The sequence below is a fragment of the Carex rostrata genome, chromosome 4 (assembly GCF_964058835.1).
Source record: "Carex rostrata chromosome 4, lpCarRost1.2, whole genome shotgun sequence".
NCBI classification, from domain to species: domain Eukaryota; kingdom Viridiplantae; phylum Streptophyta; class Magnoliopsida; order Poales; family Cyperaceae; genus Carex; species Carex rostrata.
Window position 1 is genome coordinate 5,165,282 of NC_135921.1, and position 14,475 is coordinate 5,179,756.

The 14,475-nt window shown below is 34.8% G+C and overlaps 1 protein-coding gene across 2 annotated transcripts; it reads left to right on the plus strand.

Annotated features, from left to right (window-relative positions):
* Positions 1-3,691: 3,691 nt before the first annotated feature.
* On the plus strand, positions 3,692-7,639 carry BRD4 (bromodomain 4). 2 transcript variants are annotated; one of them, XM_078300810.1, is made up of 6 exons: positions 3,700-3,835; positions 3,867-4,010; positions 4,787-4,836; positions 4,957-5,034; positions 5,350-5,761; positions 6,548-7,639. In XM_078300810.1, the coding sequence occupies exons 2-6, from the start codon at positions 3,870-3,872 to the stop codon at positions 7,250-7,252; spliced, it is 1,386 nt and encodes a 461-aa protein (XP_078156936.1). In that variant the 5' UTR covers positions 3,700-3,835; positions 3,867-3,869; the 3' UTR covers positions 7,253-7,639. The 2 variants fall into 2 exon arrangements, with proteins under 2 accessions (XP_078156935.1, XP_078156936.1); XM_078300809.1 differs by having other exon boundaries at positions 3,692-4,010.
* The last annotated feature ends 6,836 nt before the right edge of the window (positions 7,640-14,475 follow it).

A 14,475-nucleotide genomic window follows, 5' to 3' on the forward strand; every position in this document is an offset into this window, starting at 1 on the left:
TCATGGCAACCTAGTTTTCATGTCATCATGTGGTAGTTATTGCAAAGTCTTGGCTGGCGCTTGATTAGATTTGAACGAGTAGGTATTGACCAACGAATTCAACGTGTAACTTTCTCTGTTGTGCAAATATACTAATTTTGTAGGGGGAATTTCACGTATACCCCTCAAAAACTTCAAAATTACGTATTTCCTCCTCTAAAGTTTGAAATTACGTATTTCCCTCTCTAAACTTCAAAAAATCACAAATTTACCCATTTTGTTGTATTTTATATTAAAACTCATTCTAAAATCTTAAAATACCCATTTTACCCTTTATTAAAAGCATATAAAGCCCATCAAACTCAAAATTGAATCTGGACAATTTTTCTACCGTCCAAACTGCTTTTAAATATGCGTGCGCAAGATCAGCACGAATCTTGATGCGAACACGCACGTATATTGATGTGACCTGCTCATATCTTAATGCGATGCGCACCAATCAATATTGCTTTAAGATCCGTGCATGCTAGATCAACACAAAATTGAAGCACTATGCACAGATCTTAATGCGATGCACACAGATCAAACAGTAGATGAACCCTTTAGATTTAAATTTGAGTTTGATGGGTATTTTAAGATTTTAGAATGAGTTTTAATATAAAATACAATAAAATGGGTAAATTTGTGAGTTTTTGAAGTTTAGAGGGGGGAATACGTAATTTCAAACTTTAGAGGGGGAAATACGTAATTTTGAAGTGTTTGAGGGGTATACGTGAAATTCCCCCAATTTTGTAATGACATTTCAAGTGTTTTGGCGCGCTCCAGATATATGAACCAAAAAGAAAAATAATGCATGTAAATATTTAACTAGTGATAAATAGTCCCTCAATTTTTTTTATTCTTGACAATCACATTTCACTTGTGATAAATAGTCTGAATTTTTGTATTCTTGACAGTCACTTTACATCATCAAGAAATTCAAATAAGAACAAAATTACTGGAGGCATCAGAGCTAATTTTTTTGCTTGGCTGGATGATAATTCATATCTGAACAATTGAATCCTATTTGTTGGTTTAATCTACAGTTATTATTGGGTTTTTTTTTTTTTCGTCATTGGGTACTAAAAAACCGGATGCTAAATCTTGCTTCGATCTACAAAAATGCTAATTGTCGCCCATACCAAATGGATTCAAATTTCAAATTATGACAAGTAAATTATTCCAATTATAATTTATGAGACACGGTGCCTTGTCCTCTACCTCTGCATCAGAATGTATTTGGAATTTACCAGATAGGCTGGGACCATATGCTTATATCAGAATATGTTGATTTTTAGCTGGTCCACAAATTAATAAATTATTTTGAAACGGGCCCACAAATTTTTATTGGATAGTTTAGATAGTCATAATTTTTTATTTTATTTTAGAAATATATAAAATATTTTTAAATAACCATAAAAGTGTTTTTTTTTGTTATATAAGGAACTGATTCGTTAGTTCAGTTCTTTAACCCACAGTTTAGAAAATGCTTTACAATATTAAATATATTTTTATCTAGTTCTCTACAAAATATTGAATAGATTTCTAAAAATAAAAAACAATCTTCCGGATAGTCCTCTTCTTGGATTTGAAACAACTCACCGAGGTAGGTATGTCTGGAACCCAATTTATTTTCAAACAATTGAAAACGATCCATATTATTTTTTTACCGAGGTTGGTATCGTTTTTGCAATTTGAAATCCGGATCTGAATAAGAACACGTTTTGATTTTTTGACTTAAGATATTAGGTGGAACAAAAAGAACAAAAACTAGATAGCATTTTTGAATATATTTTTTCGGTATTTACAGGATTTTGTCTCATATCACAAATTGATCATAAAAATTTATATTTTTCTCTCTCAAATGAGGAGGCATCAAATGCCTTCATTTTTTGTACCTTCATTATGCCTCAATTTTTAAAAACTTTAATAATTTAAAATTTAAATCTTAAAATTCAAAATAAAACCGTTGAATATGAACTACATCATTTTATCTATGGACGTGTAAAAAATTATGGCATTTCAACTTTGTTTTGGTTGTCATCTTGAGTTTGTGAAAATATATATTAATGTGGATAATTTCTAGACGTTGATTTTTTTATCTTGTTGATTCACATAAAAACAAAATCAAAAGAGTGAGTCTATGGTACTATGCATATTACGATTTGACCTGTAATATGGCTCAATATTCGACTTTTCAAAATCCTAACGGTTGATTTGAACCGTTCATCTTGTTCTCCATATTAATATGTGTTTGGAGACCAAATTTTACATTTTTTGAAATTTTTTTATATTTTTTTAGATTTATTGAAAATCACTGTTTTTGGATGGTCCAGAATTTTCAGATCAAGTGATTTTCTAAATATCTAAAAAAATAGTAAACAAATTTAAAAAAAATGTAAAATTTGGTCTCCAAAGTCCAAACACATATTAATATGGAGAACAAGATGAACGGTTCGGATCGACCGTTAGAATTTTGAAAAGTCGAATATTGAGCCGTATTACGGACCAACCCGTGATATGCATAGTATCATAGACTCGCTCAAATCAAAATGTATGAGATATCTTTAATGTTCGTGCTAAAACAGATCGGACGGACTGGATATTAATTCAGGTGATATTGAATTCCTGTGAGAGGAGGTGAGCAGACCGGGAGGTGAGTATAAACAAAAGAATATGCTCCGTAAGGCACGCAAACCTTCCCCCTTGCGTCCGTGCCCCGCACTGCTTAAGCATTAAGACTTTGAAACCGATTCTACTACGGCATATTTTTATTGAAGCTTGTAAAGCGGGTCATTTTGTTAGAAAATCAAAGCTACTACTTAATCCATTATATAAATAAATGTACGGAAACTACCCAGTGAATCGAAAAAACAAGCCCCTCCGGTTCCACTTCAGGAAAACAAATAATTTTCCAGGAATAAAGCGTTTAAAATATGCCTTTTTTGGTAGGCCCCTTCAAAATTAACTATTTTGATTCTACAAATCTTAAAAAAAAAAATACTTAGGTTATACCCTTGAAAAGATCCTGATTCGGATAAAATAAAATAAATATAAAAAGAAAGATTCCATTTATTTATTTTCCTTATTTATTTTTATTTTTATGTGAATCCCTTTGATTTTTGAATTTAGACAATTACTAAAAAAGTCAACCTGTAAAATTAGGAAGTTCATTGTAAAGGAGGAAAGAGTTTTCTGGGTATATGTGCATAATTTTATTTTTGAAAAGAAACTGGGATGACCAACCTAATGTTTGTACTGGGGTATTCTGTGGCCTTAAGTCATATACATCTTCGAGTAAAAAAAATTATTGGGCAAAAGAAACTATCATCTGCCTTTTGAAATAACCACACGCATTTAGCCTTTACAGAAAGAGCCACAGACAATCCTAAGTTGTCCAGAGCAACATCCCCATCCTCGAATAGAAAAAAAGACGGAGACACCCAACAGATTTCAGCTTTTCTGTTTCCACATTACATCTAGACTATCTCTTGTTTACTTGACGACATGGCAATACAATAATTTAATTGGACAAATAATTAGCTTCCACATAAGCAGAAGTGAATAGTCGTAGAAACAGATCCCGTTATGTAGAACATTTTAACGAACCAGGCACCAACATTTGGAATTTGAAAACAGCCTATATCCAATGAATTAAATAAATTTTGAATGAAGAAAATAATTGGAACCACTCAAATATACCTTCCACGGCTCTTTCCTAAAATTCTCCAGTTTTTGACGCGCAAATCGATTGAATTAATCAATACATATACATATACATATAATCAAAATTCGCCTTTGAGGACACGTGGCAGCCGTCGATGTTAGGGATAGGAAAACAGACGGAGGAGATGGAGATGGAGAAGGCATGGGGGACATGGGAGGAGTTGGTGCTGGGAGGGGCGGTGCTCCGGCACGGCGCAGCCGCGTGGAACGCCGTCGCCTCCGAGCTCCGGTCTCGGACCCGCTTAGACCACCTCTTCTCTCCTCAGGTTGACTCTTCAACCTTGGTTTCTTCTACCTAGGGTTAGGGTTTGTATGTCCGGGCACAATTACAAATTCGTCCCTGTAAAATTACGTGCTTATGAGACTATGGACTATCTACCAGAAAGAATGAATTTAATCTATTATTTTGTGAATTCATGTCAAGAGAAAAAAATATATCTAGATGCCTGACATTTGTTGGTTCTCTTCCCCAGATCAATTGAATTATGAACAAATTTACAGCGAGATCCTGGTTAAAAGAATGCAAATATCGGCTGCATTTTTGAAAAAAATATCGAGTCAAATGTACTAATTCTGGGAAGGCATTGAAACCAATTTTGTAAAACTAAAAGAGGAAGTTCTAATATGTTATTCCCGTTTTAGAGTTTATGTTGGAGGAAAATATTAAAAAATAGAAGTTTGAAAATACTGTCATTTCAAACATATATTGGGAAATTTGATTATTACTAACCACTTCCAAAAATATCAATTACTAAAATAGCCTGAATATTTTTATAAATTATTGATAATTATAGAGTTTAGTTGTAAAGATGCACAAAATAATGTGGAAAATAAGAATCAAATTTGACCAAGACTTTTTGGTAATTTGCAAAATTTACAGTGCATTATTGTAATTTTCAATGGGCCATAGCATTGTTAAAATTTCTGTGTTTGATAAATCTGTCTAGTCTGTTTTTAGGACTGTACTGAAAATCGATCTGATTGGTGTCCTTACAAAGAAAAATTTGGGTCTTTTCTGATGTAGAATTTATGTTGACTATAGGAATGCGAAGCAAAGTTTGCTCAAGTGCAAATACGATACTCTGGTTCTGAGTAAGTTCTTTTCCCAATAATCATAAATCCAATCTATTTTCTTTATTATTTACAAAGACCAAAATTTTTGAAGTTAAATGATTCTAAATCAATTAATTTTGTTTATTTTCTAACTTTTAGAACATGGTTTGAGGAACTACGCAAGCAAAGGGTAGATGAGCTAAAAAGGGAGCTTGAGAAATCTGAAAATTCTATTGGGTTAGTAATACATGTTTTAAAATTTATTTAAAAGCTCATGCAAATTATGGGGCAAGGGGAGACACGAGTCTGGATACTCTGAGCGAATCATTTTGAGTTTAGATCTGGACCATCTGATCAGAATCCGGGCCAATTCTGTACGAGGCAAAACGCACGGGGCCCCTTTAATATTTGTGCTAAAGCAGATTGGACGGTCCAGATCTAAACTCAAATCTTGAGTTAATTCAGTTCATATGAATTCGGGGAGACACCAAATTCGAGATCAATCAAATGGCAAGATGCTAATTTTCTAAGTAATTATAAAAAATACTGCAGATCTCTACAGTCCAAGCTTGCAACCCTTAGCTCTAGTGGTACCAACACGACCTCCCGTACCGTAATTAACGGCCGTGATATTATCTCCTCTTCTTGCAAAGAGTGTCAGTCCAATTCTGACTCCGTTTGTGATTCGAAGAAGTGTGAGGATAATAGATGGCATTGGGGGGTACAAAAGAAAAGGAGGAGGAGAGAGAGAAAGAGAGATACAGAAAGTATCATGGGTTCGGAAGCGAACTCTAGTTCGCATACTGAGAAGCAAGGATCAACTGAAGTAGGCATCACCGAATCAGGTGGTGCATCAGTTAAGAGTGAGGATGAAAATGTAAAACGAGTTGATTTGGAGCTTATTTTTAAAACAATTTTGGAGAATAAAGAGTGCTCCATTTTCCAAAAGCGGCTTGAGAGCCAGGTTAGATGGATTTATGATTTATTTTATTTTCTTTTGCCATGGTATGTTATATCTTGTAACCCTGACATGGATATAGGCATATAGTGTCTCATTTTTTAATACATCAACAAGTAAGATTTCAAGTGAGTAGTAACAAAGACCTAGGTGAATTTGCCTTATTCATTTTTTGGTTCAATTATATTTTTAATTATTCTTATTTAAAAAAATAAATATCTGATTGGGGTAATGGGAAATTTAGGGCTAATTAGCTAATGAAAATGGTTAATTTTTATATTTAAACAACGATTTATTTAATAAATCCATCTTATAGAAAATAAAATAGTGGCATAACAGCACAAAGGTTAAGTGTAACATGATATTTGTTGTGTATAGATATTCTTAACATCTGGGGTAATGATACTAATTATATCATCATCTTATGCTTGAGTTCTAATTTGGGCTTGAGTGAGCAGGTGTGTGTTGGAATTCATAATACTTAAGGTACCTCTAATTTTGAGTTTGGGTCCGGACAATCCGATCTGTTTTGGCATGAATATTAAAGGGGCCCCGTGCATTCTACCTCAGGCCGGATTCTGATTGGATGGTCCGGATCCAAACTCAAAATTTGAGTTACTTCAGAGTATCCGGACACGTGTGTATTGTAAAGCAGTTATGAGTGGATGGTTAGAGTACTGCATTTTGTTTATAATATAAATAATGTCAAGTGCATAAATGTACATGTTAAAATTAATGTATACAGTGACATCCATTTCTTACATGGACATGCATTTTGTCATGAAACTTCAGAAAAAAAATCGATACAAGAGGATGATTCGCCGACATGTAGACCTACAAGTTGTAAGTTCAAAGCTTAGCAAGGGATTGATCTCTTCTCCGAAGGAGTTATTAAGAGATCTACTTTTACTTGCAAACAACGCTTTAGTTTTCTACCCGAAAAATTCTCCCGAGCACAACTCGGCAATCACACTTCGCGACCTTTCAAGCAAAACCCTGAAAAGGATTTTGAGTTCGAGTTTAGATACAAACTTGAGCCCAAATGAAGAGGTTGAGCCCGAGAAGCCTCAAATCAAAGAAGATTTGGTACGCGTGAAGGAGGAAAACAAAGAATTGGATAAAGAGCCTAGCAAAAACAAAGAATTGGATAAAGAGCCCTGCAAAAACAAAGAAGTGGATAAAGAGCCTCGCAAAAACAAAGAAGTGGATAAAGAGCCTCGCAAAAGCAAAGAATTGGATAAAGAGCCTCGGAAAAACAAAGAATTGGATAAAGAGCCTCGTAAAAACAAAGAATTGGATAAAGAGCCTCGTAAAAACAAAGAATTGCATAAAGACCCGGGCAAAATTAAAAAATTGGATAGCGAGGTACCTAGGAAGCCTCTGACTAATACTAGAAGTGGAAATTTTATAAAGAAAAAAACAGTAGATCGACCGGTAAGGGGTGGTGGAGGCCAAAGAGGTGCCACTAACCGAGGAAGAAAGAGAGCTCGAAGGTGACCAAAAGGGGAGGTTTTTTTTTCTCAGTTCCTCTTTTCTTCACTCTTTTTTTATAACAATGTCGGCTTGCAAGAGGCGAGCGTTTTGTTGTAAAGATTTAATTTTCATTTTAATGCTGTAAGTTTTAATGGGAAATTCTTATGTTTCTTCCTCTCTCACCCTTGACACACACTGACACAACTAAAGGCATCTAATCCAAGCAAGTGCAATCTTTAACAGTACAGTTTTTTTTTTTTTTAAATTCTTCATGCATGTGTGATGTATCTCATGATTAATGCATGAGTGGTTGTGTCACTGACTATGCATGCTTTACATTACGTGGGTATTTATTTCTCTGTATTGAATTTTAATCAACAAGATACAATCCTGAGTTAGGGATAGTGCTGATTTTATTGTGTAATTATTTTGGCATTATATTTTTTATTTTTTTTCTGATTTTGATTTTTTTTTAACTTAGCTATAGATCTATCTATCATAGCTTTGTTATGATTTAGATAAAAATGTCAAATCTTTCAAAAGCTCAAGTTGCTAAATAAAGGCTGTTCAAGTTCTTAGTCTTGTTTACTTTTTTTAGTTTACACGAGTTTGTAATGTAAATATCATGTGCAGGCTGTAAGCAATAGTAGGTCAAATTTTATAATTTTTTAAAAACTTTAGTATATTTTATAATTTTTACTTCTATTTTTATATTTTGTTGAAAAAATTATAAAAATATACTAAAGATGGCAAGTGGCAAGTGTTTACTCATGACTTCACTTGGCTCTGCTCTAGGGGTGTAAACAGATCGGATATTATTCGATTTTGTCCGGATTTGAATTTGAAAAATTATCTAAATTTTATGAATCGTATCTGAAACTATCCGTATTTGTATCCATATCTGAAAAATTGCAACGGATAAAGATACGATAAGACTTTTAAATATCTGTATCCGACTATTTACATTCTTAAATCACAACAAATTTACTATATATTCTTAAATTAATTTATTAAATTGCATATAGATATATATTTTGATGAACAATACAACAATGACATAATTAGTGACTAATATTTTAATAATATAATAGATGTTTTGTAATCAACAAACTAATTATGAAAAATATCTGTATCCGTCCGATAATCGATTCCTATTTGTAATGTTTAATATCTGATCGGTATTCGTATCTTTATTCGTATCCGAAAAATTATCACAGATAAGAATACGATAAGATCACTATCCGATCCGTATCCAATCGTTTACACTCCTACTCTGCTTTGTGCATAATTGACCTCTTCGGTACTGAGATGAATAAATCCACGTCGATGCTCTGGTATGTGTGGTCCAACCAGAATTCGGATCCTCCCCGGTACCGAACAAGCGAATGTTTTAGAATTAGTAGATCCGGGCCGTTTTATTTTAAAGTCGCATGAATCATAGAGGGGACTCTTACCGTCAAAGAGGCATCGGATTGAATTAATCTGGACCGTAGAGTTGTGGATCCCACTGTCCAATACCTATGAGGATACTTGTCTGTCCAACCTTCGGGTCTGATCTTCTCGAGATTTGTGCCGCACAATCCTCCCAGTTTGATGGTTTGAGATGCGTTGCACTGTACATGATGCAATGCTGCAGCAAATCTCGGTTATATTGGAATAGCGCGACATATTGCCAGCAGTTTAATACCAGTAACCAGAATAGTACTCAAGATTCAAGAATCATGATACTTCATCGTAACTAGCGATGCATTTGGGATCTACGCATGATTTGTTTTAAATAAAGTCCAATAATTTCCTAATAAAAATGTGTTTGGAGATCAAATTTACAATTTTTGGATTTGTTTTTCCTGTTAATTTAGATAAGTGAAAAAAATCACTACTGAAAGTCTAGAAATTTTAGATCTAGTGATTTCCTTCCTATCTACAAAATATTAAACAAAAAATTAAAAAAATGTAAATTTTGGTATATTTTTACATGGATCATGTTGAGCGGTTCAGATCAATTTTTTGAACTTCAAAAATGAATATATGATTCCATAGAAAAGATTGTTAAGAAGCTCATATTTTTTCACAGATTGTTAAAAAATGAATATATGGTTCCCACACAGCTCACCCACTCTACTCGAACCCTGATTCTCCCGTAAGAATATCGCCGAATTTTTTATTAATAGAAATTAAATAAATTAAATATTTAAAAACAACAATACTGTTGAGTTTTATCGAAAACTAAGTAGACCGGGTTGCCTAAACCCGTCCCACCGGACGGATCCAAATACCCCGTCCCGGTTAATCCTAATACCCTTTGCCGTAATAAAAAAAAAAAAAAAAAAAAAGACACCCGGACGGATTTAGAAGACCCGTCCCGGCAAAAAAAAAAAAAAAAAAGGAAAAATGCGGACGGGTTAAGGCGTCCCGTCCAGACGCAAAAAAAAAAAAAAAAATTAACCCGGACGGGTTAAGAGACCCCGTCCTGTCCCCAGCGCGTAAAACCCCCCTCCTTCCCTTTCGCTTTCGCTTTGCTCTCCTCACCCGCTGCTCTGCCTTTTCCTTCTGTCGGACCCAGCCAGCAGCGACGCAAACCGCAAGAACTGTCGGACCAAACTGGACGAGGCTCAAGGACGGACTAACACAATCCGTCCGGATTTCACCTTGGTGGCTGCTGTGCTTCTCCATTCCTCAATTCCTCATTAAAGGTTTGTTTTTTTTTATATATAACTAAAATAAATTAGTGTTAAAATCTGTTAATTAATAATAATTTATATTTTGATTTGTTATCAAATTATGAATTATAGTAAATTTTATTAATTTGTTAATTGCATTTTAAAAAAACTAATAAATTAGGGTTTTAGAATTTGGAAAAATTGATTTATTTTTAAACTCATTTGATATGGTATAAATTAATTTAGTTTAAATTAGTTCATAGCATAGAATTAAGAGTGTTGATTAGGGTTGTTCAAATGGTAAAAATTTAAAATCGAAATAGATGAACCGATTGAACTTTCATATAATATGAATTTGATCGGAACCACCCCGGTTTATTTGTTAATATCCCGGTTTATGAACACCCCTAGTGTTGATAGCATTATTTTAATTATTCTTCAGATTAACTATCTACTCTCAATTATTAGTTGCAATTTATTAGATATGAATAATTCATAGGATTATTTGGACAATATTCTAGGCTAAAAGTTCATAGTTCATTAATTTTAGATTTTTTGGTAATACAAGTAATTTAGGTAATGTAGGTACTTATTTTTCTAATCTATTATGAAAATAAATTGAATTAATTAGATTTCATTTTATTAGTTTGGTAAGTGTATTTTGCAAGAAGTGATAAATTAGATAATTTATTCAACTCGTATTTTATTTATTTCTCAATTTATTTATTCTTGTGAGTTTTAGAGTTCATAGGTAATTGCTTAATTTAGTAATTTATTTAATAATGTTAGTGGTTAGTAAATTTAGATTGTTATTATTTTTTTTTTAAATATCATGCATGCAGAATGTCAATTAGTCGTGATTCGGGTGGCCCTTCACATGCTGCAGCTGCACATGATGATTTTGGTCTTGAATCGGCATGGTCAGCAAATAATTTTAGCAAATTATTATGGATGCCGCATGACCAACATAAGGTCTCACGAATCCATGATGTTGTAAGTTACTCCATGAATCATATAAATTTTTTTTTTATAGAATGATATAACTATTTGAATTACAATATTTTACTTTAATTAAATTGTATGACATTGACAGGATTACAGAGATGTAGGAGTGGACCCTCGAGGTATCTGGACTAAGATTAAGTACAACGACCTTTGCAAACCATTCTTGCTTAGTCTCGGTTTGTATCAGGTTTCTCAAATGGCTCACATAAAGATTGACCCATCACTCCTCGCTGGTCTCGTGGAGCGATGGAGACCAGAGACCCACAGTTTTCATCTTCCCGTGGGAGAGATGACAATTACGCTACAGGATGTTTCTTGTCTCTGGGCGCTGCCGATCGTAGGGTTACCGGTGACAGGTCCTTCAGACCGTACTTGGTCTATCTTAGTGGATCGACTTCTTGGAAATGGAACCGCAAGTGCGGTGCTTAAAAAGAAAAAGAGATCGGGGCCAGACGAAACGCAAGAGGTTCGAACAATTTCTGGGTATGCTATAAGTTTGAAGGAGTTGCGTATTCGATTTGCTGCAATGCCAAATACGAACCCGGGTGAGCCGACAGAGGAGCAGATACGGCAGTACACAAGGGCGTATGTACTCGATTTGTTCGGGTCTATGTTTTTTGCTGATTCGTCGGGAGATTCGGTTCCGGCAATGTATTTGCAATTTCTAGAAAATCTTGATTCCCCGGAACAGTACAACTGGGGTGGGGCTGTTCTAGCTTATCTCTACAGAAGCCTTTGTGTTGCGGTTCAGCGTAAAACAAAGCTTATGTCAGGGCCAACTGTGCTTCTACAACATTGGTGTTGGTCTCGTTTACCGACCGGCCGTCCTCGTCCCTTAAATGATTGGAGTCCAAATTGGTCCAATCCAAATGAGCAAGAGTGTCCAGCATTCGGAGATAAGTGGTGTTGTCTCCATGATTATCGCCAAGGTCACAATCGGAGTGGAGTTAGTTACTTCCGCAACGAACTGCAGAAGCTCGAAGATTACATGGTAAATTGGGAGCCCTACAACGCATTGTTAAATCAGATACCGTGTAAGCTGCCATCACGAGTTAATGCCGAAAGGGGTGTATGGCTAGCTCGTGTGCCACTTGTGCACTTTTGGATAATTGAGCATTATTATCCAGATCGTGTGATGAGGCAATTTGGGTATGCACAGCCGCTCCCGCCACCACTGCCGCTCCCCGAGGATGAGGTACGCCGGTTACATAAATTTGTTCACAGTTCCAATGTGGGCATAGTAAATTGGTCTAATGTGCACCAGAATTACGTAAATGAGGCATCTAATCCAGGAGACCACTTGGTTGTTCCAACCGGGTATTGGAGTCATTACGACATATTGGGATATCGAAGTTGGTTCCAGGAAAATGGCATGTTCAATATCTTCTTAGGAAAGCGGTGCATAGAGGGTCTTGATGATCCCATTCCAGAATACAGAGACGAGATTGGCGAAGTAGGGTACATTCCCGGTGCCCCGAAATCTACACGTGATGTAAGTTTTATAAGTTAAAGATATTAATGAGATGTTATTATTCTTTCAATGGACTTATCATTTTTTTTATTTTGTAGACATTACGAGGGATAAAGATAATATCAGCAGCTGTGGGATTGACGAAATCGAGGGCACTCAAGAAAATAGGAAAAAATTTTCTGAAAGCAAGTTGTGGCCTTCTCAGAGACAACGGTATGGAAGCTAAATTGCAAAGTATGTTGAGGGAGGCCGATCTTCCAGACAATATCGATGACATCTCAGACGGTGATAATCCAGAACACATCCCTGACTTGCCACAAGACATAAATCCCAACTATCACGAGAGATGGATAGAAACAAATGATGGGTTAAATGAATATCTTGCAAGCTTTCAACCCGAACCTAGTCATGTTGAGCTGGTAAGTATAAAAAAAAATACTTTAATTGGTTGTCGATTATGTTTATTAAGAAAAGTAATATTTATAGGGAGATGAGGATCATGGCACGGCTGCACAAGGAAACACAGATGGGCAATTCTTCTCAGAGTTGTTGTGTAGCTCGGCATATTCCGAAGATCATCAAGCAGGACCTAGTCAGGTCCATCAGGTATAAATTTCATCACTTATAATGTTTAATTTTAATGCTCGTTGATACGGTTTATTAAGTACTAAATTAATTATTATAGGAATCAGAAGTTCCTATCACGTTCACACAAGACAACACAGGACCTAGTCAGGTTTATCAGGTAATTTTAACTCTCTTGAAATAAATTTTAAATAATCGTTTATTGTGTTTGATACAAATAGTAACATAGTTATTTCAGGGTATGAATGCGCATGTCAGTTGGGACCAGACATACGATCAGGCCTATCCTCCGGATGCGCAATACACGGGTCACACAGGACCTAGTTTGGTCTATTAGGTAATAATTTTCAAATTTTAATTTTTATTTAAATAAGAGTCGATTATGTTTACTAAATGCTAAAGTGAATGTTGTAGGATTCGGATCATATCGAGCTGGCCCCGTTAGATGTTACTGGTGCACAAGACAACATAGGACCTAGTCCGGTCGTTACGCCACGTACACAAGCAGTGAATGCCTTTTTTCCATCGTACAATAATGTTTACGTTAGGCGTAAGAAAGCGGACATACAAGAACGAAGATACCCCGAGCGCAACCGTCGAGCACCAGATTTGTTCACTTTCGATTAGGTATTTAAATGAACTATTACTTAAATAGATTGTTAGTTTGTGTTACGCCAGAATGTATTTAAATGGACTGTTAGTTAAATGGATTGTTAGTTAAATGGACTGTTACTTATTTTAGCTTATGTTTCTTGAGAATGTTTTCACTTTGCTCTTATTTTGTATGAATGTGTCCATTGTGATTTGAATGTGTCCATTGTGATTTGAAATGGATACATCTATCTAAATCCTAAAAATGAAAAGGAAGCTCACGGTTCCTAGTTAAGAAAAATATATAAAATTGAAGATGCTTGGGCCAAATTCACTGCATAGGCCGAATGTAAAATGGACCTCACCATTGGATAGATAATTTAAAAACACATAAAATTGATATAAAGTTCATGTTATTTGGATTTTTCTACAGAAAGATACGGATCTCCAAAGTTCATCTCTTAAAAATATAAAATGCTGAATTTTCTGTCAGATTTACCAGCTATGCCCCTGTGTTCAACCCCTGTCTGATACAGCTAGGTAACTCCAAAATTCACGAAATTTTACCAGAACATAGAAGACTCTTTCCTGAGAATTTTCATATAAAGAACATAAAATTTGGATCAGCAGAACTCTTGCAATTAAATTCTGAAGTTAGCTACCAGCATGGTAACAACAGCTATTTACCAGCAGAATTCCCTGTACAAAAATGCCTGTTTCATATAGTTCTGAATTGAGTTTAATAAAACTGTTTTACATGCATACAAGTCATGACTCAAGGAAGATTTTCATGTAAAGAACATGAAATTTGGTGTAGCCAATTGACGGAAATTAATCTCCAAAGTCCAACTACTCAGAATTAAAAAACTTCACGACAAACTTAAAATGAGCTACAAACATAATCACATCCCTGACAAACCGAATAACAAAAATGA

Coding starts and splice junctions, on each gene's coding strand:
- BRD4 (XM_078300809.1), top strand. CDS start 3,840: ATGTTAGGGATAGGAAAACAGACGGAGGAGATGGAGATGGAGAAGGCA. Junction 4,837..4,956: donor ATACGATACTCTGGTTCTGA/GTAAGTTCTTTT, acceptor TCTAACTTTTAG/AACATGGTTTGAGGAACTAC. Junction 5,035..5,349: donor AAATCTGAAAATTCTATTGG/GTTAGTAATACA, acceptor AAAATACTGCAG/ATCTCTACAGTCCAAGCTTG.